Source organism: Eulemur rufifrons, chromosome 5 (assembly GCF_041146395.1).
Source record: "Eulemur rufifrons isolate Redbay chromosome 5, OSU_ERuf_1, whole genome shotgun sequence".
In the NCBI taxonomy this organism is placed as follows: Eukaryota; Metazoa; Chordata; class Mammalia; order Primates; family Lemuridae; genus Eulemur; species Eulemur rufifrons.
The window spans coordinates 29,419,030-29,444,603 of record NC_090987.1 but is presented as its reverse complement, the minus strand read 5'-3'; the positions used below and the strand labels follow the sequence as shown (position 1 = coordinate 29,444,603).

The 25,574-nt window shown below is 56.8% G+C and overlaps 1 protein-coding gene across 50 annotated transcripts in view; it reads right to left on the bottom strand.

The window, feature by feature from the left end:
• CELF4 (CUGBP Elav-like family member 4) overlaps positions 1–25,574 on the bottom strand; it is a 298,106-nt gene that overhangs the window by 19,242 nt on the left and 253,290 nt on the right. For 11 of the 50 annotated variants that reach the window (XR_011233580.1, XR_011233583.1, XR_011233584.1 and 8 more), the window contains exons 4-10: positions 11,374–11,499; positions 10,980–11,059; positions 10,442–10,585; positions 9,128–9,275; positions 7,239–7,388; positions 3,290–3,355; positions 1,828–1,911 (exon numbers count right to left, since the gene is read on the bottom strand). Coding sequence is in view for 44 of the 50 variants with exons in the window: in XM_069468043.1 (XP_069324144.1) it covers positions 1,828–1,911; positions 3,290–3,355; positions 7,239–7,388; positions 9,128–9,275; positions 10,442–10,585; positions 10,980–11,059; positions 11,374–11,499 (798 nt within the window). In the remaining 6 variants the exon portion in view is untranslated. Of the gene's footprint in view, positions 1–777; positions 823–941; positions 960–1,827; positions 1,912–3,289; positions 3,356–7,238; positions 7,389–9,127; positions 9,276–10,441; positions 10,586–10,979; positions 11,060–11,373; positions 11,503–25,574 lie in introns of all 50 variants that reach the window. The other 39 variants (XR_011233579.1, XR_011233582.1, XM_069468041.1 and 36 more) reach the window with 14 other exon arrangements.

The following is a 25,574-nucleotide window of genomic DNA, read 5'->3' as shown; positions in this document are numbered from 1 at the left end:
ACAGCTCTTTGTTCTGGACCTAGAAGGGGTGACACTGGGACTCTGGGGTCCCACCCCCTGTGGCCCTGATCTGATGGACGAAGACTGGGGGTGGCAAGGGCAGGGCAGGCCTCAGGACCACAGCCCAGTGAGGGGACCCTCTGGTGAGGCAGGGCTGATGGGCGGCCCTCCCTGCCTTGCCAATGGTGGGCCCAGGTGCCACTCAGCTGCAGCAGGCCGTGGGCGCAGGGTTTGGGCGGGGCCCTCCTGTGCACCTCTCTGTGTTGCTGGAGCTTGGCGCTCTGGGCATGGAGAGACCCGATGACACCAGTGTCAGGAGCTGCCCAATGGGTGTGAGCTGGGGTGATGCACCTCCCTCGTGTACAGGTTTGGAAGGGGTGACGTTTTGGGGAAGGAAGGGCTGTGTGCACAGATATTTGCTGAATGGAGTTCAGAGAGCAGACTTGAGTGAATTTGATCCTTATACCCTTTTGTAGAAAGGTCCTCACTACCCTCACTTTCCCAGAGAGGGTGACAGGGAGACAGGGCAGCAGAGCTGGGAGTCAGTTGTTCAGGCTTTGGGGCCTGTTTGGGGCCTGTCTGATCAAAGGGGTTTGCACCAGGGTCCTTTCCAGGGCTAACTTTCCTATATCCATGGCTCCAGGACAGTCTGCTGAAGGGGCTACAGGCTGGGCATTTGCAGACCATTGGAACGCTCTGGCCATGTGGGCTGCTGGGGCAGATTTGGTGGCCTCACTGCCAGGGTGACCCTTTCCATCAGGGTGGAGAGGATGGGACCTTGTTGGCGTTCCTGCCCCTCAAGCTGAGCTCTCTGTGGGTGGGCTCACAGAATCCCCCACAGAGCGTGAGCTCGTTGATGCGATCTGAGCCCGCTGACCTGCCTGCCCGGTCCTGTTCACGCCAGGCTCTGGATGTGGCTTTTCAGGATCCCCGTCTCCCACTAGGCTGGCGCTGGGGCACTCCCATCCCTTCACCTCAGCTTGCCCATGGAGTCCTGCCCTGGGAGCTTGCAGGTCTCTCCTGGTCACCCAGAGGGCACGACTTCTCCTGTCCATGATGCACTGGGCTCCTTCCTGCGTCCCCTCGGCCATGGGCACTCCTACTTCCCCCATCCTCCCCACGGCCAAATCTTGCCTATGGGGGATGCTTAGATCCCACATCCTCCAGGCCTCACCTCCCTGGCGACCCCAGGCTATGCACCGATCCCTTCTCAATGTGCACAGCTGTCAGAGCTGGCACCGCCACCGCGCTGTTGCAGTCTACCTCCCAGCTGTTCTGCCAAGCCCCTGGGAACACAGCACTGGGCCCTCAGATGAAGACCCCAAGGACGGGCCTCGATCTCCTCCATAATGCTGTGACTCCATAACTCCCTGCGGCAGGGACAAGGCCTCTGCTGGCAAACACAGGCTCTACCTATTCGAGATTCTTGCTAAAGAAGAAACACAACCCTGACCCTTCTGTGGGGTTGTTTTTTATAGACGAAGATATCAGCATGTGAGCTTCGAGTCAGACCAGTGGCAAATGATGAAGCAGAGTGGGAAAAGTGTCCCGTGTGGGGCCTGCCAGCCCTCAGGGCATTCTGCCCAGTCCCCTGCCCCTGGGCTGGCACCACCCTGGTGTGCAGAGCTGCCCCCGAGAAGTGAACCTCCACGCTCAGGCAGGACAACGCGGTGCCTTGCAGCCCTGCCGGCTTCCTTCACCAACCTCAACACAGCACACAACGTGGCCCCCTTTCCGACACACTCCCCAGCCCGAGGCCCAGGTGAGCAGCCTTTTGGGGGAGAGCAGGGGCGGGGAGGGGCCCAGGAGCCCGGCCTGCAGACTCACCTTCTCTCTGTTGCTGGGGGATCATTGGAGGCGGCTGAGGGAAGGCCTGGCTTATCTGACCGTAGGCAGCAGGGTAGGCGGCTGCTGGAGGGCCCGGGGAAGAGGCGGGAGCCGGCAGCAGGGGAGGAAAGGCAGGAAGAGAGAGAGAGGTTTCAGCGTGGGCAGCGAAAGCAGACCAGCCAAAAAGGGCGCTGCCACTCAGCCTCGTACACAAAACCAGCTTTCAGCTCTTACTAAGAAAGGAGGCGCTGCAGAGTGCAGGTTGGAAATGCATGTGTGTACATATGTGCATGCGTGTGTGTGTGTGTGTGTGTGTGTGTGTGTGTGCATGCGCACTGGGGGGGAGGCGAGTTTAATTTGAAACAGTGGACAAACCACACGTGTGGCTAATACACAATCATGGATAATCAAAAACATCCAAATGCCCTGGACAAGTTCACCCCACACCGCCTGGAATCCACGAGAAGCTTTTCCTGCTTCTCTGAGCCATGCCGGCTCTGGCGGGCACACACTCACTCCCACTCGGAGGGTGCCCGGCTGGGAGGTGGGGAGCCACCCTAGGTGTGCACCTGGCCTCCGGGGAGCCTGCTGGGGGTGGGCCCCAGGGGCAGAGGACTGGGTGGGACAAACCTGATGTTTAGTGTACTCAATTAGAAAGGGTCCAAGGTGGGACACGGTGGCCAGCTCCCTGCTCAGCCTGGCCTGGCCCCCACAGCAGCAGGGCCTGGGGTCAGAGCTCAGAGGGACCCAGAAGGTGAGAGCACTTCCTCTGAGCTCCAGAGTGCCAGGACAGCTTCACCTGAGTCCCCACCTTGTCAGGCAGCCCCATCGCCCTCAGGGGAGACAGCGAAGAGAAACTCTGAACACAGCAAAGATGGTGGCTCAGTGACCCGAGGTGCTCTGCTGGCTCAGGGCTGTCTCTCCCCACCTCTCCTCCCGTCACACCTGCTGGAGCTCCATCCTGCTGCCTGCGTATGGGGGAGGGGAGTGGGAACTGCATCTCTTCCAGAGTTCCCCCTTCTCGCAAACCAGGCACCTGTGCTTCCTGGGCCAGTGACCGTGGACTGCTATGGGCAGCACCCCAGCTCTAGGCTCACCCCAGGGCTGCTGTGTGGCTTGGTGCTCCCGGGCAAATCAGCTCTGACAGCACCATGGGGAAGGGAAGTCTGGCCTCAAAGACAAGAAACTTCCCAGCAAGAGCAAAGCTTCAGCCAACTGGTCCCAAGCTCTGCCCGCCCACCACTGCAAGGGCGCTCTGCTCCGGGAGCTGCAGGAGGGGGACAGCCTGGACGGTCTCTGCCAGTCAGCCCTCCCTCCTTCCACGTGGCTCCCTACCACTCCCTCTCCCCACCCCGTGCAGTGCTGGGCCCAGGACTGGGGTGGGGAGGGGACACGGATGTCACAGGCATGGAGAGATGAACGTGGCCAGGGTTAAGAGCCGAGGCGACGCGTGGATACTAACGACCTGCATACTGCTGCACTCCAGCGTAGGCCTGCTGCAGGGGGTCCGCGGCGGTGGGGCTCTGCGCTGCAGGGGGCCAAGAGGACAGAGTCGGTCAGAGGTGCCCACCAAACGGGTCCCCACCACCATGCCCAGGGCACAATGTGGCTGCACTGCCCGTCCTGGCCACTTCAGGGTCTGCCCTGGGGCAGGGTATCTGAGACAGGAACCCTGAATGCCTAGACCCTCTTGGGGTCCCCTTCCCCAGCCCAGGGCCCTTAGTAGGGCAGAGAGTTGCCCCCACTGGCTGGAGGGGGCCGGCTGCAGGTGGCCTGGGGTGGGGTAAGATAGGTGGTTCATGCAGTAGACTGAAGAATTGAGGAGGAGATGCCAGAAGAGGGCTTAGCCTGGAGGGCTTGGTGGGGGCCCCATGAGTGAGCCGGCTGTGGGGAAGGCATGGGAGGGGGCTGGAGGCCATCAGGAGGGTGGGCTCCTTCTCACTGACTGTCAGCAGAAGGTGGGGGCAGTGAATGAAGGCAAAGCCTGGCAGACCCTGCTGGGTAAAAGAAAAGGCACAGAGGCCTCACCCGGCCACTCTGTCTTTCAGGGTCACCTGCACCTGCTCAAGTAGAGGGACCCTCCCTCATTCTTCGGGAATCTACACAAGGCACAGAGACCTCCCACTCCTAGTCACTGGCCGGGGTGCAGGGACTGGCCACACAAATGAAGTCTGCCCGATGGCCCAGGAGAGGGATGCTGTCCCCAGAAACCGAGGAATCAGAAGACCAAGGACCTTCTGACCTTGTGGCTCTGGGATGTCTCCTACCTAGTGTGAGGAGAGGTCCCCTGAACTGAGGATACTTTGAGGAGAAACTGAGGGAAGTGGGCTGGGGAAAAGGCTTGCTTCCCTTCTGTTGCCTTTGCTATTTTTGCAGGAGCTGTGGACAAAAGCCTGAAGCCTGAACCAACACTGGGCACTGACTTTGGTGACCATGGCCAGTGGTGACTGACATGGGAGTGGGCTGGCCTTGGGGGGCCAAGGGAGGTGGTGGAGACAGGTGTCACCCAGAGGGAGGATCCAGCCCCAGTGTATCTGGGGGCAAGCTGGCTATATCACAGGGTGGCAGGAAGAAAACTCTCTGGGCTTACCTGCCTGTCAACCCAGGCCAGCCAAGCTTACCGGCTGTGCCGGGCGCTGGGACCTGTAGATTAGGAAGAATTCCCAAACTTCCCCCTGAGCCCTTGTCCCTGAGTCTCTCCGTAAAATTCCATTAGAAAAAGAGCACCTAGACCTCAGGGGAGCTCAGGGAAGAGCCTGCGGCAGAGGTCCCTAGAGACGGCAGATGGCAGGTCCCATGCCCCCAGGAACTAGGGTGCAGCAGGGGAGCTGGGCCCGCAGGGCTCTGGTTAGAAGAGGGCAGTGGAGGATGGGCCACAGTGCAGGCCCCTTCCTGCCTGGGGCTGTCCCAGTCCAACACCCTGTCCCTCTACTTCTGCCATGGTAGAGACTGGAGCGAAGGGCTCCCAGGTGTGACGTGCCTGGTGGGTGGTCTCCTCCCTCCTGCTCCCTCTGTTGCTCTCCTCTGCCAGCCTCTAAGCTCTCTGGAGAGCCACATCTGGCTTGTCCTCTTGGTCTTGCCAGCTGCTCACCCATGCAGTGCCTTTATGCAAATTAGGAAAGGGTGCCCCTTCCTCCAGGCACACAGTTTGGTGCCCTTGTGCAAAATACAGCCTCACAACTTACACGGCAGGCCCCCAGCATAGTGCCAGGAACACTGTAAGTTCTTGGCAAATAGTGTGACTGAAGGAATGAATGAACGAACGGTCTTTAATGTTTGTGAGAGCCATCCCTTCAAGGGTGTTATGTGACAGTAAAGGCCACACTGTGTGCATCCACCACAATCTCGATGAGCAAGAGGGGAGAACGGAAAAGCTACCTGGGGCTAGGAAGTGGAGAAAAGCATTTATGAGACCCTCTCTACTTCTCTGCTTAACGACCTCATTAGTAACTGCCAAAGAGTGAACATTTTGAAGGATCTCGCTCATTACAGCGGCTCCAAACTCCGCATTTAAAGATGGTAAATTAATTTTTTTAATGTACTACTTTTCTCCTTTCCTTCCCTCCATCCCTCCCTCCTGCTCTGGCAGGGAATTGTTTATGAGATGTGGCAGATTGTTACAAATGGGGGAAAGAAACATTTCCAAATTCCATGAGGGAAACAGCTCACAGATGCCAGTGGGGGTGGGGAAGGAACAGGTTTGTCAGAATCCAGAGATCCAGATGGGCTGGTGGGCAGGGAGGACTGGGAGATGAAGCCACCCAGATGTGCTGGGGATGGCATCTCCCAGCCCATGAGCCTGAGACTGGGATCTCTTCCACCTCCAGCTGGCCCAGCCCCACCCCCCCACCCCCACCAGCCTGGAATCTTCATCCTCAAGCAACAGTCTGTACCCTCTGGGTCCTACCACCTCCTGCTTGAAACTCTTCTGGCTGCTTCTCTGTGGCTTGAGGGGTTTACTGCAGGGCAAGCACTGGGATGGGACCAAGGACAACTCCAAGTTCAAAGCCAAGGAATTCTCTTTCTCTCTTTCCCTCCAGCACATTGACCTTGCACTCTACAGCTGGGGGAACTTTTGTATACTACCGACGTCTGGGCCTAACTCCAGACGGTGAAATCAGAATCTCTGGGCTTTTGTGGTTTCATAGAGCTCCAGGGTGGATTCTGGTGGGCACCCAGAATGGGAGCATGGCTCTGCCCTCCTGCTCATCCTACCTCAGGCTGGCATCTTCTGCCCTATGGGGCCAACCTCTTTACCACTACCTGCCCCATGCCCCTGCCAGGCAGGCCCCCTCCTGCCCCTGAGCCTGCAAGAGGGGGCCACAGGAGTGTGCTCCATGTTCAACCTCACTTCTTCAATCCCTGCCCATCTGTTAAAGTTTCATCTTAGTCTCCTCCTCAGGGAGGCTCTTTTGGGCTTCCTCAGCCTACAGAAATCTCCTTTCATTTGAATCCTTTGCTATCTTGAGTCTGAGAACATTCACTTTTGAACAAACTTCATTCTGCCTTATTGTCTCTCATTCTGTAGATTTATATTGTGTTTCCGCCTGGACTTTGATGTCCCAGGGGATAGGTCCATGTCCTGTCCTTCTTTGGGGACCCCCCTTTCATCCAGCACAGACTGATATTTATGGGGACTCTGTAAGCTCATCCTCTGCCCTCCAGGATGGAGGGCGGCTCTCTTCACATCGCCACTGACTTGTCCCTGGGTGGTCTACTCTAGGGCTTTGGTCCAGCTCCCCCGCCCTGATATCAGTCCATCCTCCAGAACAGAGAGAGGAGCTGCTTCAGGTCAACTGGACACTCTCACCCTGTGAGAACTGCTAAGTTTGAGAGGCACAAAGTTAATCACAGGCCTCCTGCATCTTCCTGTGTGCCGGACTTGATAAAGCAGGGGATCAGGAGCTGTCCGAGGTGCTGAACAGGCTTTTGTGTGCACCAAAGGATCAGACTAGTATGTACTAGCTAGACTGCCAATCAGTATACCTCCACTTCCTTCCCCAAAGAGTCTTTTCCTACCTGACACTAAATCTGACTGTTCCTTTAGCTTCTACCCCCTTACTTCTTATAGGTCAGATTCACACTCAATTCATTTGCATTTACCGGCCTTTCTACCTGGTTGCACAATTGCACCTAGTCTCTTTTCTTCCCCGAGGGAACTGCTGGAATGGGGTTCTCTCTCCCTGATCAGACTGGCACCTCCCCAGTGGCAGGATTTTGGTTTCTGCTCTCCCACTATGGGCTCCCTGAAGGAGGGTAGGAGGCTGGCCCTCCCTGATCACATTTGGGGTTTCACCAAGGAATGGACATAGGGCTGGAGCCACATATTCTTTGTTAGAACAGCAAGGGAAAGGACAGAATGGACGAGGAATGTGCTGCGCGGGGAAGGAAGGGCTGCCAGATGTGCTTACCTGGGTAGGGGTGGATGCCATTGGCGAACACAGCTTCTGCAGCAGGTTGCCCGTTGGCCTGTGGGGGGAGGCCGGTGAAGCCGTTCACCCCAATGGGGGACGGGATGCTAGGCACGGCTGGTGCAGGGATGCCTGGAGGGGTGCTGCCTCCTGGTTCCAGGGGCACAGAGAGGCAGGGGAGGAGGGGAGGCAAGCAGAACAAAGGTGAGCAAGGCCACCCCATGGAGCTCCACCCCACTGCCTCCAAGGGCCTGGGGTTAGACTTGGACCTCACACACCAGCTCAACCTTGTCTGTGAAGCATGCCTTGGTTTATCCCCTGTATGAAATGGCTTCACTCATCTCGATTGTACCCATTCTTCAAGGCAGAGCCCAAGTCCCACTCAGTCCATGAAGACTTCTCTCACCACTGATGGCTCATGCTTGGACCTACAGCACATGAACTATCCTCAATGCCCTTAACTTTAACCACACTTGGTCCTACTTTGTTCTTTTTCAATGGCTCTTGCTCACTCCAGCTAAGTCAGGATGGGCTGGTCCTTGTTTATTCCTTGAGGGGAAGATCTGCCTCCCTAGGAAGAAGTTTTGCTGCTCAGGTGGAGGATGTTTTAATTCTGATGCTTCCTGGCACAGAGGCATGGAGGTCATTGTAGAGTCCAGACTCAACCCTATGTCATACACAAAATAGATACCTTTGGTCTCCTCCAGTTGAAGCAATGGTGGTGGTCACGGTGGTGAGGGTAAAGTTGAGGTCAGATGAAAACACCCTACCGCCTCCCTATGCCAGGTGGGTGGAACCCAAGATGTGGATGGTATGGTGATTGTACTGAGGGCCCAGAGGCTGGAAAGGGTCTTCCTCTTCATGTAGGAAGTGGGGTCTCTCTCAGGACAAGGACCTGAGGTTGGCCTACTGCCTGGGCTCATGACTGTCCCTGAGGTTGGGGATCAGAGTTGTGAGGTAGTGCTTAAGTTGGGCCCAGAGTGGCACAGTCTTTTGTGGCATTTAGCTGGGAAAGGGACAGCTCATGGATGTCAGGAGAGTTGCTGCTGTGGCCTGGGCTGAGAGCCTGGGGTACTGGACCAGTCCTTGGGACTAGACTACAGTTTGACACTATTGTCATTTGGGGCCAGATATTTCCTTGTTATGGTGGCTTTCCAGCATTGCAGGATGTATGGAAATATCCCTGGCCTTTACCCACTAGATGCCAGTAGCATTCCCCACTCCCAGTTGTGACAAACAAAAATGTCCCCAGACATTGCCAGATGTCCTGGGGGCAGGGGACAAAATTGCACCAGTTGAGAATCACTGGACTGGACAATAGCCAAGATCCAATCAAAAACATACTTCATGAGCTGGGTTGATTCCAAGCCCCTGTCCCTTGATAACTCTTGTGGTTCTCTCTAGCTTGTTTTGTAGTTGTCTTGGAAAAAGCCAATGGATGAGTCTAGGTTGGGTTAAAGGAAAATGGAAAAAACGGGTTCCTTCTTGGCTTGGGCCAGAGACCAAGCAAGGCTGCAGAAAGGCCAGGGCTCTTCTCTTCCCAGACCTCAAAGGGAAAGGTTTTCATGTCAATTTCTTTCCAGATGTCTATTGTTAATAGAGATCAAGATGAAGTGTTTCCTGATATGGCTAAGCAACTAGAGAGAAATTCTCACCACCCTGAAATCATGTCATGGACTGCATGGGGACCACATCTTGTCTGCCCTCAGGTCCCCAGGGATTTTCTAATCTAATTTTTGAGATAAACTGCCAGAGGACAGGGCTTGCCTGGGCCCAGACATCATGTGCTCTTGCCGTAGGATGGTCAATTGGTATCCAAAATTAGGTCCTAGCCTGGATCCACTACTCTCCTACCAGGCCAGGCCCTATGTTGGTACCTGCTGGCTCACCTGAGGTTGGGGTCATAGGTGCGGCCGCCAGGCCGTTCATGTTGAGGGCCGCCATCTGCTGCATCTGGGCAGCAGCGAAGGCAGCCATGGGGTTCAGGTAGCCGCCCTGTGCGACTGACGCCATGAGGGCCGCTTGCTGCTGCATCAGCTGGGGCAGAAGGAGTAGAAAAAATATCACGTGCTTCCAGGAGGGCATCCCTCCCCAACAGGGGCTCAGCTCCTGGAGATCAACCTCCCAGGCCCTGAGCCCCAAGGGAGCCTGGACAGTCTCCTGGCCACCACCCCTAGAGAGCTCTGATGCCTCCCCTTTCCTGTCCTGGTCCTCATTGGCTATTAGAGGCCACCTCCGCGAGAGAGGACTGTACTCAAAAGTAATCGTAGGGTCTTTGGGACTCTAAAATTGTTGTAGAGGGTGGGGGAGGGGACTGGCTCCACAGGTGCCGGTCAGCCTTGGGTCAGGTGTGTCATTTGTGAGGATGTGACAACCAAAGTGCTAGGGACAAGTTGGATGAGCCTCCACAGAATTAACTTAGTATAGATTTCTGCCCAAAATGGTCTTAACTGGGAATGTGTTGGGCAGAAGGGACAGGAGAATCATGACTAGAACCCCAGGCAGCCCAATGTGGTTACAAATGTGAGTGGGGACAGGGGAGGCTGTTGAAAGTGGCCACGGCTGAACACTGCTGAGGAAGTGAGGTGAGCTTGCATTTTCAGAGCCGGAACCCTGGCCTGCCTCAGTGCCACCCATGCGGGGGTTGTGGTTACAAGTCCGGAGGCAGCTCAGGGAGATGCTGGCAGAGTGGACCCCAAGTGGAAGAAAGAAGTTGGTGGGCCAGAGGCCTGAGGCAGGGCCTGTGGGACTGCAGGAGAAGTGTGGGTGTGGAGGGCTTTGGGGTACCTTCTAGGACCCCTGCCAGGAGTGACCAGAAGGCCTGAAGATAATCTTCATGAGTGGGCGTGGGGTGGTGACAACCAAGCACCTGAACCTCCCCCCTCCCATCCATGCTTCTTGGAGTTCAACATTGATTTGGCTGGGCTGGGGACACTCAGAGAAACCCAGCTTGCTGCCCTGCCCAGGTGCCCTCTCTCTAGCCCCCCACCCCTCTTAGAACCAGGACAGCAACCCACCTCCTCCTGGCAGCCACCCCTAACTGAACCAGCTTTCTCTAACCCCTTCTGAGGTTACACTCCCTGGGTTAACACCTGCCCCTCCTCATTCCCAGGGCAGGAGCAGTATTTTCGGTTAGGTGACCCCGCTCTCTGGGGCTCCCAGGGGAGTGAGCTCGGAACCGCTGCCCATCTGCCCCCACTTACTGCCTGAGCGTAGGCGCCGTAGGCCCCGAACGGGATGGCCATGGGGTTGAACATGCCCATCTGGCCGGCCATCTGCTGCATTCGCCGCATCGTGCGCTCCTTGTCAGTGTCGGCGAACTTGACCACCAGACTGGATGAGGCTCCCTGTGGCCGGACCGTGCGTGAGACCAACCTGCCCCAAAGACTCCGCCCACAGCTGTCCGTGCCCCTAGCCTAGGCCCACCCCTCCCTCCCCATAGGGCGCATTGGAGGATGGCGGGGATCGGCATCAGCGCTGGCCTATAGTCGGTATGAGGTCTTAACCCCACCGCAGTCATTTCTATCTGGGTGACCTCCGGCAAGTTGCTTAACATCTCTGGGCCTCAGCGCTCTTATCTGAGAAACAGGGATAAGGGTAATGCCTTTCCTTCTCATGGGGAGACTATGAGTGAGGCACGCGCTTGATACAGTGTGGACTGCACCGTGGGCGCGCGGCCCAGCGGGGCTGCAGGTCTCCGTCGCCGCTGTCCCCGCCCCCGCCGCAAGGGGCCGCACTCACCGGCATGGTCTGGCTGCCGTGTAGAGCGTTGATGGCCGCCTGCGCCTCGGCATGGGAGGAGTACTTCACAAAGGCGCACCCTGGGGGGACGGGAGAGGCTGAGCCACCGCCCGAGGACCCAGAGGAAGGCCAGAGGGAGAGCTGGGACCCAGAGGCAGGGCGAGGGAGGGGCCGAGAGGAGGGGCGCATCCCACATGAGAGCAGAACGGGTGAGACAGAGAGACTGAGAGAGGAGAGACACGAAGAAACGCAGAGACAGAGGCACACAGAGACAGAAAGACCTGGACAGGCCTGGGGACTTAAAGGCAGCCTGAGTCTCCCACCACCTCGTCCCTGCGGAGCACCTTCCCAGGCTCGCTCCCCTCCGGGGCCGGGCCCGCCCCGCCCCGCGCACCCTTGCTGTTGCCGTCGGGCCCGCGCAGGATGGTGCACTCCTCTATGTTCCCGAAGGCCTCGAAGAGGCGGCGCACGTCGTCCTCGGACTGTTGCTTGTTGAGCATGCCCACGAAGAGTTTTCTATCTTCTGGAACAAAATTAGGAGATGCTTACCCGGGCCAGGGGCCGGGCTGCGCGGGGCGAGCCCGCGGGGAGCCCGGCACCGCGGAGGGGGAGGGCAACGTGGGAGGGAGGAGCGAGCAGCAGCGGGCGGGGCTCAGAGCCGAGGGGGCGGGGCGTGGGGAAGAAGGTGAGTCGGGGGTAGGGGGTAGGGAGGTGAGGGAATGGGGGTGTGGGGAGGTGGGGAGGGCGGGAGTGGGCAGGGGAGGAGGGAGAGGCGGGGGAAGAGGGGCTGTGTTAAGCAGGGGCTGGACTGCAGCGACTCCGCCTCCTCCTGCCTAGAGGGCAGGCTGCATACTGAGGAGCAAAGCCCCTGGTCTGGCGCCTCACCTGGGGCAGCCCTGTGTTCCCTCCCACCCTCCTCTTATATACTATCTTCCTTAGGTGTCCAGATCAATCACAACTGGCAAGTCTGCCAAGGGGCCTTTGCATACGCTGTTCCCTCTTGCCTGCAGAGCACTGGTCACAAGGCTCAATCCTTCTCTTCTAGGACTCAGTTTAAATATTGCCTCCTCACCAATCCCCCTCTTCCCCTCTCCTTTATTCTCCGTGGCGGATCCCGTCCCTAGAGCTGGAATTTCAAAGGACGATTATTTACTGCTTTGTGGGTGTCGTTGATTTCTGTGTAGCTCGCCTCCCTGGGGAAAGAGACCAGGCCTCTCTGCTGAAGCAGCAGTGCCTGGCGCACAGCAGGCCCTCACTACAGTTATGGAAGGGACAGAGAATGAATGAGTGCATGCCCTGAGCCACTCCCAGGGGCACAGCTGCTTTGTATTGCACGTGTGTTTACGTCCGACAGGTGACCCCTCCTCAGTCTGGCCCTTTCTATTTGTTCATGCTGCAAAATTCAGCCCTGGGCACTTAGGGGAGCCTGTTCCTGAAGGTGCCTCTGCAGCCCCACACCTGAGATAAGTATCGAGTGGCTTGTTGATCCCACTTGGCTGCATGCTCAGGGTGACAGGGAGCACCTCAGGCTGCGTGGACCTGTAGCAGCTTGTGAATGACTGCAGAAGGATCCCCCAGCCCACACGCTCTTACTTCAGTGGGATTTTCACTCTTCCCACTGAGAGTTGGGGTCATATTCCTTCCCCTCGAATCTCAGCAGGGCTTGTGACTGCTCTAACAAATAAAGAATGTAAATGGCAGGAGATGTGGCAAAAAAGAATCAGAAGCAAAGGGCAGGGAGAAGAGAGATGGGTGGAAAGAGGACAGAGACCCAGGGAATGGTGGGGGAGCCCTTTTATTTGACTCCTGGGAGCAGCAACAATTTACTTGAAGTGAAATAGGAGCTTTTACTCCTTTGGTGGAGTAATTGAAACTCTTTTTTCCAGGCACGGCCTGTCCTGACGTCTGAATGCATTCCTTTATTATCATTATGACAGCTTTCTGATTGCATTAAAATTCATCCACACGTGCCTTTCTATCCAGCCACTTCCCTTTGCCAGTGGTTTTTTTTCCGCTAATTTCTTCTTCTCCTTCCCTGTAATCTCCCTTTACTACACAGTTCTCAGTGGGAGGCCTGAGCCTCTTTCTCCTCTGGGCCTTTCTAAACATGTAGGGGGCTAGGTTCCTCCTCTTCCTGCCCATCTGATTTCCCTAGGGAAATTATAGTTAGCCTTGCCTTTCTGGAAGGCTGCAAGAAACCAAAGAAACCTGGCTCCAGACTCACTTTCTCCAGGTATTCGTAGATCGACCCCACCCAACTCAAATGTCTGTTTCTAAGATCCCCACCTGTGTTCAGTTTGTACTCCCTTCACTACCAGGTGGGTGTGGTGACTGTGTGAGTGATCCTAAGGCTTGTCGTTCAAACCAGGGGCTGCAGGGACTCTGAGTTTGCGAAGAGACCTCCTTCTGGGCCAGGCCCACTGGCTCACACCCCAGCTCTCCTGCTCCACACCTCAGTTTTATAGGTCTATAAAATGGGTATGTTCAAGCCCTCATGTAGTGGTTGTTAGGATTCTAAGAGGTGCTGCAGGGACAGTGCCTGGCCAGCAGTAACGACAATGGCGATTGCCACTGCCTGGGTTTTTCTATGCAGGAGGAAGAGGAAATGGTGTTCTATTCCCCCTTGGTTTGCCCTGCCCTGATTTGGCCTGGAGGGCTGCCCTGCTCTGGGAGCCCAGAGATGTGGTGAGCAAGGGGAGGCTGGCATTGGGAGCCCAGCTCAGGGCAGGGCCCCGTGTTGTGCTCACCTTCCCACTCCCAGGGCTGAGCCTGGTGCCTGGCACAGGAAAACATTGGTGGCAGGTGGCACAGGCCATGCCAGAGACCTGGAGGAGGTGCAGATAACCCGGTACCTCCCCACCCTTGGGTCTTCACACGGGCTTCTCCTGGTCCAGGGGCAGAGCAAGTCCCCGCAGTCACTCAAAGGTGTTCACCTAGCCCCTGCTCTGCGCCAGACACTGTACAAGCACCGCTTCTATGGCAGTGGACAAGACAGTGATGCTGCTCGCTGGAGCTGACGTCTGGATGGAGAGAGAGGCCATCCACAATAAACAAGTCCCCAAACAAGACAAAGGCCAGCAGGGTTGCCAAACAGTGAACTGGTGTGCCTGCCCCTGGGAGAACAAGGCCACAAAGTGGCAGAGCTGGGCAGGTCCCTAGCTCACACCGAGGGTCCCATGCTCTTTGAGATGGAGAAGCTGGGGCAGAGAAGGAGCTCCGGGGTTCACAGTAGGCCCATAGCTGGGACCTCAACTGAACCCAGCCTCCTGGGCTTCTCTTGACTTCTCCATCCCATAGCCCTCGCTGCTGCCTTCTGTGCTTTTAAAATGTGTCTGTGTCTGTGGTGAGAGGAAGCCCCTGGGGTTCTGGGGAGCAGGTGCGTGGCTCCCTAGAATGGCTGGGCAACAGAAGGTGGGTGCTTGTCCCAGCTCTGCCTGGACCCAGAGAAGGCAGCTCAGCCCTCTGTGCCCAGATGTCCAACCACCATGGGGGAGTGGGCAGAGTACACTCTCCACCCCACCCCCACCAGAAGCTGGGGCTGGGGGAAGCCAATAAAATCATGGATGGGAGAAGTACCCAGGTCTGTGTCAGGTGAAGGTGTCTACAGCCACCTCAGGAGGGGCTGGGCCAGAGAACCTGACATGCTTTGGGTCTACCCTCTGGTCGCCCCTTCAGCAAGCGTTGATTGAGCACTTACTATGTACCTGGGACTTGGCCAAACAGAGGATCTGAGATGAGTGTGGGAGCCCTTCTTGGTCTTCTCTTTCAATGGGTTGGGGGTTGCACATGGCTCTGAGCTCCTTGGAGAATCCCACGTCTTTGGTCCACGGGCCCCAGAGCCTCTGCCATGGAGCACCCAGTGAGAGAGAGAACGAACAGGCCAGGTGGCCAATAGCTCTGGGCTTCAGGCTGGAAGAGGCCAGATGGGGCAGTGGGAGAGGCTACACCCTGAAGGCTTCCAGGAGGAGGTGGGCTGGCGTTCTGATGTGCAGGGGACAGATGTGGGGCTCCAGGCCCACACCAGATTTTGAGCAAAGGCAGAGAGGTGGAGGGCCCCCTTTGGCTGCCCATTTCCCCTGCCCCCAAGTGGTCCCAGGCTGTGGCAGGGCTTGCAAGAAGGGGACCCTGGGGAAGCTTGACTTTGCTTTTCCAACTCCCGTCCTGCCTGCTCTCCATCCCACCAACACATACATCTCCCTTTCCTATGGCCTCAGGAATTGTTTTTATTTTCCCAGGACCCCAATCTAATGTTGAGCTTTGGTTCCCGAGGCTATGAAGAGCACAGAGTGGCACCCCCTGGGAAGCCATAGGTGATTACAAAAGTCAGTGGGGTCTGGATGCCGGAATCTCCTGCTTTCTCCTGTCCATCCCTCTATGAGGGACACAGAGACTGCTCCACATGTTCACCTCAGGGCATCGGGCAGAAGGGGGCTCAGGCTGGAAGGATTTGCACTTTAAAAGGAGAGCCCCCAAATCAGAGAAGCAATGCACCTGTAGTGGCAGCTCCTAAGAGGGATATTGCAGGACTGTGCCTTGGCCACCGCCCTGCCTCTGCCACGGGGGAGCATCTTGCTGGCCACGCAGGGTGAGTGGGACTCGGAGGGGGAGGAGGCGGGTGACAGCAGTGCCACTTGACTTGCCAAATGCCAGCGTCCTGGTGCTAATGCTCAAATTCCAGCTTAATTTTCAAAATTTGATTCGCTCATTACCATCGGCATTAAACAATATTTCTTGCTTAAGGATAGACGGCTGCGGGGGCACTGCGGGCGAGTGTTCAGATGGTTAATGCCTTTTATTACCACAATAGACTTTTACTATGCTCTTCCCTCCAGCTGCTGAGGGAGGGTGGGGGGCCCTGAGTGGGGAGAACCCTGGGGCCGGGGCCACGGCGGGGAATCCACGGCTGTGAGGTCTGCGGCTGGGGACGGGGTGGGCAGAGGTGCTGCTGGGAGATCTGGACACTCAAGGCAGCAGTTTTCAGGTGGAGAGGAAACGCCACACATTCATGATGATGGAGCTTTTGGTCCTGGAAGTGGACAGGGACCAGGCAAGAGCCCAGACACTGGATGCCCCCACGAACCTGCCCCTCAGCTGCCAGGCAGAGCCCGGAGCCCTGGGGGCTGTCCCATGCAGGGCCCTTGGGGGTCTCTTAGGCTATTTACTTACTGCAGGGTAAGTAAATCCTGGTTCCACCACTTTCTGTCTGTGCAGCCCTAGGCAAGGCATATACCCACCCTGGGTGGATCTGCGTGAGGATTAAGTAAGTAGAGACGCAGGAGGTTTTCAGCACAGCCTGGCACAGAGTGAATGCTTGGTAATCACCAGTTGTTGTGACTGTTATAGCCATTACTCCTGCCCACCCATAGGACGCCAGCTGGCAGATGTCAATGCCCACCCCACCCCTGGGGGTGTAGAGAGGACCCCCAGGGACATTGAACTGAGCACAGTCTTGCATGCCCAGGCCAGCCTGCAAAGCCAGCTGCATTTCAGGGACCACTGAGATGCTCCCCAGCCTCCTCCAAGAGGTCCACCTGGATTGAGCCAAAACAAGAGACATGCCCCCTACAGCCACAGTGAGCATCTCTATATGCTGTTCCCACAGATGCTCCCAGTGCAGACCGGTCAAGCACTCATGGCTTCTATGGGGCAAGTAGGAGTCAAACCGATTCCTCTGAATGTACATCTGCACAATTTTCAAGGTTGCCTGACCACCCCACCCCCAAATCCAGACGTGTTTTTCGCTTCCCCCTGGCCAGCCCTAGAGCCCCTTCACTGCCCCAGGAGGGCAGCGTGCAGTGCAGACCTGTCTCACAAGCGGGGAGGTGGCGGGCAGGGGCAGTTCTCCACGGAGCCTGAGAACCCCCAGCTGCCCACCGCCGGGTCAGTGCAGGTGGTGCCCAGCATTGCTGTCCACACCTGGGTTCAGATCCCTCTGCAGCCATGGCCATCCTCTCGAGAACCAGTCCCCTCACCTGGGACATGGGGACAGGCCAGCCTCAGGAGGACTGTCAGCATGAAGTCCCCGCACCCCTACCACACTGTGCCAGAGCCAGGGATGCAGCTGGGCTGGGAGCTGCCTCTGGGGACAAAGCCTTCCTGCTTGGGAAGGAGGCTGTAGGAGCATCAAACCAGATCAAAGGCTGCCGGCTCAGGACGTGTGTGTGCATGTGTGTGTGTGTGTGTGTGTGTGTGGAGAGGGGCTGCAATGGGATGTAAATGAAGACCCTCACCTGGCTCTGTCCCCCCAACAGGAGACAGTGCCAGGCCTTGATCTGCTCAGCTTCCCTGGGACTGGCGCTGTTTGATGTTGGGGTGGAGGCAGCAGGAGGCTGGAGAGCCCATCCAGTCCCCCACTTGTGTTCCTTCCACCTGCTCTGCCTTCCAGACATCCCTCCTCCTTTCCCCCTCTGTTGCAGCCACCCAGGCATGACAGTCACCTCCTCACCGCATCCCAATACCAACACCCACCCACGCCCCTGCTCTGCACTCTCCACACAGCAGTCAGAGGTAAAATCCGGGGCAGAGCCTGTCTCTCCCCTGCTGAAACCCCACGGAGCTCCTGTCTCACTCTGAGAACAAGCCCAAGTCTGCCAGTGACTTGTAAGGGGCTACAAGGCTCCCACACTCCACAGCCCCCCCAACCTCTCCTCCATGAGTAAGACGTCCCCCTCTGTTCCATTCACTGCTGCATGTCAAATGCCTAAAGCGGACGGCAGGTAGATGCTCAAGAAAGATCTGTTGCCATGAGTAAGTGAACCCATGTGCTTGGCAAGTACTGGGGTGGGGTGACTATGGGCATGGCGTGGTGATGGGTGCAGGGCAAGGGGCGCTGACCTCCGGGAACCCTCGGAAGGCAGGAAATGAGTGTGCTGTGCAGGGGAGTGGGCACTGGTCACAGTGTCTTGCGTGATGGGCCCTGTGGGATGGACGGCTGAGAGGGATCTAAAAGGCTGAGCTGGACCCTGAAGGATCCCTGAGCAGGGTTTGCCTGGTGGGAGAGGCAGGGGCAGGCTCCCCAGGTCAGGGAACAGCAGGGAGTGTGAACGGGCACGTGGAGGGAGGGAGCAGCAATCACACACACACACACACACACACACACACACACACACGCATACCTTCCCCTTCTTCTTCTCCCACCCACCCTGATCTAAGCACCTCCTCCAACACTCAAGGCCCAGACCCTCACCTCTGACCTCACCTCTGACCACTGGCAGCTTGGCCTGGACTTAGACCCTGGTCCATTCTCTTCACCTGTGCCCACCTGCACTGCCACCATGTCCTCCCTTGGTTCGGACTAGCTTTCTAATTCACAGCACCCGTGGGTTCTTCTGTGGCCCAGTTGGACTCCCAGGCCCACCCAATCTCCTTGTCACCCAGTCCCTACATGACAAGAGCCTGCGGGACCCAACTCCCACATCACAGCACAGAGCCTCTGCCACCCTCAGCCAGCACCGCCCAGCCCAGTCACCACCGCCTCCCTCCCCGGGGTCTGCAGTGCCCTGCCCGGGCCGCAGCTCTGACCCCTCACTCCAGGAGGTGGCTAGGACAGCAACAATAGTGGGAATCATAATGGCTCTCATTTATCCAACAGTTGCTATGGTCCAGACACTGAGATGAGTTCTCTTCAGGTGGAGCAGGTATTTTATTATTGTACAGATGAGGAAACTGAGGCACAGAGAAGTTAAGTATCTTTCCTAAGAATTCATGCCCAGTCACTGGCATGGTTGAGACTCACACCCAGGCTGTCTGACTGGGCCGAGCTCTTGGGTCACCCTCTTGCCTGGAGGAAGATGGTGCTACCTGGAGTTCTCATGCTTCTCTTTCCTCTCCACCCCTCCATCTGTGCACAGACTACTGGCAAAATGCCCAATAGCCACATTGCTGTGCGAGGGCCGGAAGGGTGAGTGGCTGAGGCTCCCATAGCCTGCTGCCCAGCTCCAAGGGAACAGCTCATATCGGTTCCTACTGCCCAGAGGCCCCCGGTTAAGCCGAACAGTCACTCCCCAGTGTAGCCCACCCCTCTGCCAAAGACCAGCCATCCTGAAGTCCCCTGGGTGCCCGAGGAGGCAGAGCTCTTTCCCTGTGTCCCCAAGCCTTCCCTCCTCCGGCTCCAGCTGAAAGGGTCCGCCCTCCTCATCACGCAGGAAGTCTGCCCTGCTGGCAGAATCACTTCTGACTGACGTCTCCCCTCCACCCTGCAAAGTCCCTCCCTGGGCCCTGGTGCCCGCTCTGACAGAGGCTTGGTTTCTGAGAAGGGGGCTTGCAGGGGTGGCTCTGTACCCTCAGGGGGCTTGTGGCCTGTTTGGGGTCACAAAACTAGAACTTGGGGGTCTGTCGCCACCCTCTGGGGGGCCACCAATGGTTCCTTCCCCCTCACCTCTTGCACTCTGAGAGGCGAAGGCTGGCATGGGAGCCCCGAGCTGGGCAGGAGCTGAGCCCTGGGCTTGAACACAGGTGAGGGGTCTGGGAGGCCCGACCCACCCCCCTTGCAAGCCACCTCCTTGTCCGGCCCTCAGACCCTCCTCTGTGAGGGTGCGTCAGGCCTCTCTGCAGGAGCCTGGGACGTTGAGGTAGATCTATGTAGAAGTCACCTTTCGCTGGGGCAGTGGCGCGCAGCCATCTCTCCAGGTAACTGATTATACATTTGATCTGCTACATTATCCTTACCAGGCGCACGGCACACGACAGACGGCCCCGGAGTTCTGTGGGGACTTCTCGGCAGCTGAACCCTGTTGTCTAATGGGGTTTCCGCTGGCGTCTGGCACACTCTCCTGCATTTCACCCATCACAGGATAATTTATAGCATAATGGGGCCTTTTTTTCCCTTTATATCATGCGGGAGCATAAATTATGGCCAGTTTGTCCTCGGCGCTCAAGGAGACAGACAAAGCAGGGCTCTGTTCCAGCAAGGGGGGGGGAGGTTTCTGCAGGGGAGGGTGGGGCAGGGTGGTCCACAGGGGAGGAGGGGCAAGAAGGGGAGAGGTGAAGAGGAGAGAGAAGGAATGGTGCTCAAAACATCTCATTGACAGGGCAAAGAATCTACTCCAGGTGGCCGCAAATGCCGGGGAAGAAATAAAAGACCCACTTAGGGCTGTTTGTCTCTATTAACCGTGCAGCAGGGGCTGGTTAGCTGAGGGGCAGAGCTGCGCGGCGGTAAGGCTGCCCCTCACGTAGGCCTCAGGTCCCCACAGCTGTGGCCCAGCTTCCCACAGCCTCACGGAGAGGGTGAGTGGTCACGGGTCTCCCCTGCGTGCTTGGCCACCACCGGAGACAGCGCAGAATGCAGTTCCGGAGTGCTGGGCAGGCCTCCTGCCCCTCTGACCCGTGACCCATTTGTATGTCGAGGACGGGCTTTGCTTTCTGTGGGGCGACAGAGGAGCTGTCCAGCAGCCTGCTGCTCGTCTCCCTGGGAGCTGCAAGGGAGTCTTCTCACTGTCTGCACAGTGGGAGTCACACTAGACTTGAGAGAGGCTGGCTTGGAGGCTGCAGCTGCCAAGCCCACCCCCACGCTGCACACTGGGCTGAGGACCTCTGGTGATCCTGGATGGGGGGTGGTCTTCAGAGGCCCTGGCCCAGCCTCCTCTAGGACCACCCAGTGTGGGGATGGTGCTTCTTAATCACCTGGCCAAGGTCCCACGGGCTTCCCTGCAAGACCCGGGGGCAGCCCAGAAGAAAGTTGTCTTAACTAGGGACACCAGTCCTGCCCTGGGGCACCAAAGGCTTCCCCCGCTGCCTCAGGACAACCCTTCAGAGATTAATAGCAGGTGTCTTGGATCTTGTAAGATGGGGGTCTGAAGCCCCAGCTGCTATGGAAGTCACCTGGAAGCTTTTAAAAACACAGATGCCCAGGGCTGGCCCCTGAAACGAAAATTTGAGTGATTGCTCTGGAGCCCAAGCACCAATATTTTTGTTTTTTGTTTTTGGTTTTTGGAAGCTGCTCAGGTGCTGCCAACATGCAGCTAGGACAGGGAGGCTGTGATTGGCCTTCTCCACGATGGCGTCTCTCCTGGGGCACAGCTGTCTGCTCCTCCACCTGCCTGCAGGAGTCCAGCCCTACAGACTTCAGGATTCTGGGCCCTGTTGGAGCTGCGAGGGACGGCAGCACCCGCCTTATATGCCCTGATGCCTGAGCCTGGCCATCCCTCCCGTCCCTCACGGGTGTTACCTGTAAAGATATTGTCCTAATTTGGGGAGGTGGGGTGAGGGGAATCTCTAGGCCAGCAAGCCCCCTCCTCTTCCGCTTCCATCTACCAGGCCAGCCGTATTCATCAGCCCTCCTGTCTCCTTCCTGTCTCACTTTGTTCCAGCCACCATAGCCCTCCTGAGGTCACTGCTGCCCACTCCCCCCCACCCCCGCCCAGAATGCAGAGGGCCCATGCTTCAGTACAGGTGTATTAACTCACGACAGATAATGGACTGCACGTAGACACAGAGACGGATGGATGGTAGACATAATTAATAGATGCTGGATATCCAGATTAAATGTTAGATGATAGATAGATACACAGATGAGAGAAAAATGATTGCAGAAAGCAGGTAGATTTATGATGGACGGCACATAAATGGCGGTAGGTAAATGTGGATGGGTGGATGGCCAAGACTGAGGACTTTGGATAATGGGATCTAAATGAAAAAGGTCAGAAAACTAGTCATGTCCACCACAGCTGCTGGGGTGCTGGCTCTGAGAAGAACAAGGAACCTGTTCTGCTCAGGACCTATCTTGAACCATCTTCTCTTTCAGCTTGGCTCCCTGAACCTCCACGTTTTCCAGTGGGTTTGTGGTTAACACAGGTTGCAATTGGGCTGTTTCCTGTGGACACCTGAAGAGTCTTTGACATCTCCCTGAGCCTACAGGCAGGCTGAGATCACCCTCCATCTCCCACTATCCCCAGTGAGGACCTCCCTTCCTGCGGGAAGGACATCTCCAGTACAGATGCCTGCTCCTTGAAGGCCAAGACCATGGCCTCCAGTCCACAAAACAGGTTGGTTCTCGGAGTGTGGCAGGCTCGACTCAGCCCTGCACTGAGACGGCAGGTGTTGGCCCACATGGTCTACGCAGATTCACCCATTCATTCCCCCAGTCCGGGACCATGCCTTCAGAGACCACAGCTCATCCTGAGCACTCACCATGGGCCAAGCACTGATCACCTTAATTTTATGAGGGGGGTGCCACTGGTCCCCATTCTACAGATGAGGAAACTGAGGCACAGGGAGGTGTGACAACTTGCTGGGGGTGCCAGAGCTAATAAGCAGCAGAGCCAGGATTTGAACCCAGGTGGTCTGGCTCCCGAGCGCTCATCTACCATGTACAAGGCAGCCCCTGCTCTGCTCACCAGACGGGTGGTCACAAGGCCCTGGTGGGCTGGGGAGAGCACATGGCTCTGGGTGCTGGAAAGGGCCACATGATTTGCAAAGCATGATTATTTCTAATGACTAATGAGATGGTGAGGGCAGTGTCAGCTTTCTCGAGGGAACAAACTATTTTGAAGGGTGGCAGCAAATTGGCTTGGTATGTGGCTGGCATTGCTAAGAGCAGAGGAGCCTGTTCTTGTCATTCAGCGGGGCCCCCTGAGGCCTTCAGGTTGGCGATATTTGGTCACCATGAAGTTCAGTTTACAGGGTGGCAGAAAGGGGATGGTCCCTGTCTCAGAAACCTGCATGCCAGCTCTGGGTCTGCCTCGGACCCATCCTATTATTTACCAGGCAGTCAGGCAGGTGACTGTGCAGGGTGCTGTGTTGGGAGATACAAGAAGTAGACCTGATCCTTGGGTCCAAGTGCTTCCAAATTAGGGCCTGGGTGGAAGGTAGAGCACAACAGGGGCTCCTGGGGTGAGAAGGGAGGGGGCGGACAGAGCGAGCCATACGTGGTGCAGCAGAAAAAGCTTGCAAGGGTGGAGAACTGCCACAGCTGAGGCCGCAGGGCACTGAGGACAGGCGGCCCTGCCTCCCACCTCGGGGAAGGGGTGGGGAGAAGGAAGGAAACCTGAGGATGGGAGCACAGAGGGCAGGATGCAAAGGGCTTTACTCAGCTCACGTGCCTGTTTGCAAGGAGCTGGAGAACTGTGTTTTGAAAAGCAAGACGTGACCCTCCCACGAGCAGGTCCTCCCGGGCATCTGGGGTGACAAGCACTGCAGAGCCGCTCTGGGGGGAGCAGGTGGTCTGGAGGAGAGGAAGTGGGCGAGGGCCCTGGCTTGCTGGCCGGTGCACCCCAGCCAGTCCCTCACTGCCCATGCCCTGCAACCAGGCTCTACTTTTGGGGTTGGTGTCAGCTGCCCTTTGGATGTCCTGACTGTTGGCCTGGTGCCAACTTGCTGACCCCACCCATTCTGTCCACTTCTCACTATCATGCTTCAATAGAACATGGTTATAGCCCCATCTGACAGATGAGTTGACTGAGGCCCAGAGAAGTTAAGGAATAGGCTCCAGCTCACACAGGCAGTAGGTGGTACAGGTGGGACTGGAGCCAGGTATCTGTGATGGCGACTCCACCTTCCCTGCTCTGTGAAAGAGGGAAGAGAGTATTACTCAGAGGAGCCTGGAATCCTGTGTTTTGGGTTCCATGCCTGTGGACTCAGCGTTGCCCTCTTCAGGGAAGCCTTTGAAATGTGATGGCTCTCGTCATCTCAACATGACTGATTTTGCCAGAAAATGTCCTTTATGATGGAAAGAACTTGATAAGCTTTTAGGCGTATAGTGGCTGGGAATGGAGGAGACCCTGTGAAGGAGGTAGTTTGTAGGGTGGGGCCGGAAGGGGGCGGATGGCGGGTGATGGGAAGCCTGGTGTCTGTAATAGTAACAGGACACAAGGTGGGGACAGGGATGTCTGGGCAGTGGGAGGCGTGTGTGTTATGCCAATCCCGCAAGGAGACACCCTATCCCAGGCCTGGGAGGAAGAGGAACAGGAAGGAGAGAGGGGAAGACAGGTTCTTAGGCTAGGCCGTCCCTTGGTGGCCAGCCCCACCCTCCTCTCCACCCATCACCTGTAGCAGTTGGACAGCCCAGAACCTTGCTGCCACCTGACCCTGAACCTGGGTCCCAGGCACCTCAAGCTTTGCCTGCTGACTGCATCAGAAATGCTCCATTTATAGGTATATGTGACTGTTTTTCAAATGCATATAGATGCTGTTGTGATTTAAAAAACACAATTCCCTTTAAAAGCACTGCTGAATTCAAGGCAGTTTTTTGTCATTTTTCATTCTCTCAAACAATGGATACTCAAAATACAACATCTATCAAGGGGGAGGGGGGACGCTGATGAATTCTTTATGTTAAAAATGGCTCCTTAACCTTGAAAAGTCTGGGAATGCTGCCCCAGGAGGGCAATGAGAGCTCGGGGAGGAGAACGTGCTCCAGTGGACCCCCAGGCCTGGCCCTTCTCACCTGTAAGACCACCCATCCCCCATCCGAGGGGAGATAAGGATTGTGGTGGGGGCGGTGCGGAACATACCGGACCTGGACCCCCAGTTAGCAAACTCCCCTTCTAGCCCTGGTCTCTGCAGACTATGAGCTGGTTCAGTCTCTGACCTTCTCTGAGCCTAACCCTCCAGCTCATCCTTTGCTGCAGCCGAGAGAATTATAACCAGGAGAGTGCGAGGGACCGAGTGCTGCAACAGGTGTCAGCTAATGACCTTGAGTCAGCAGCTCTGTTGCTGTGCAGACAGGAGCCCTGTCTTCTCATGACTGGGAGAGGGCCTGGCCCAGTGGCTGCCACGCAGCACAAGCTCCATGAGCACCAATAGTGACAGTGACCCACGTACTAAGGCATGGGTTTAGTCTGAGAGAGCTCAAGCTTGGGAAAGGAGGATGGACCCATACCCACATCTTTCTGCCCACACCCTGGTGTGGTCAGGGTCTACCTTCAACAAAGACAAAATGAGAAAGAGAAAGCACCTTGGATTTAGTGGCTAGGGCCTTGAATTTAGTTTCCCATTGGCTGTGACCAGCTCTGTGATGGGGGAAGGGGGCTAGGCCTGGTGTCACCCCAGCTGGAGGATGAGTACTCCAGCCCCCAGCGCTGGGCTGTCCCGAGGGCCTGGGCAGTGAGGCCATGGGCTTTTAGAATTCCTTTGGTAACTGGCTGCTGCTCTCCGGGTGGTTCCCTCCACTCATCCACCTCCTCTATCCTCCCACATTGGGGACATCCCTCCCAGGTCTCCAGGGTCCACAGGTGTCCTAGACCATATGACTTTGGCCAGCTCTACTCAGACAGCATCCATGATCAGATCTGGCCTTCTCTGTAACGTCATAGAACTGACCAGTCATTGTCCCAACACAGCAAGGCCTCGTGCTCCCTGCTGTGGTCTCAATGTGTGTGTCCTCCCACAATTCACATGTTGCAATTCTAACCCAAAAGGTCATGGCATTAAGAGGTGGGGCCCTTGTGAATGGGATTAGTGCCCTCGTCAGAGACGCCAGAGGGAGCTTGTCTGCCCCTTTTCCAGCATGTGAGGTTACAGTGAGATGAGAAAACCACCCTCACCAGATACCTGGCCTTGGACTCCCCAGCCTCCAGGACTATAGGAAATATATCTATGTTGTTGATAAGCTACCCAGTTCCTGGTGTTTTTGTTATGGCAGCACGAACAGACTAAGAC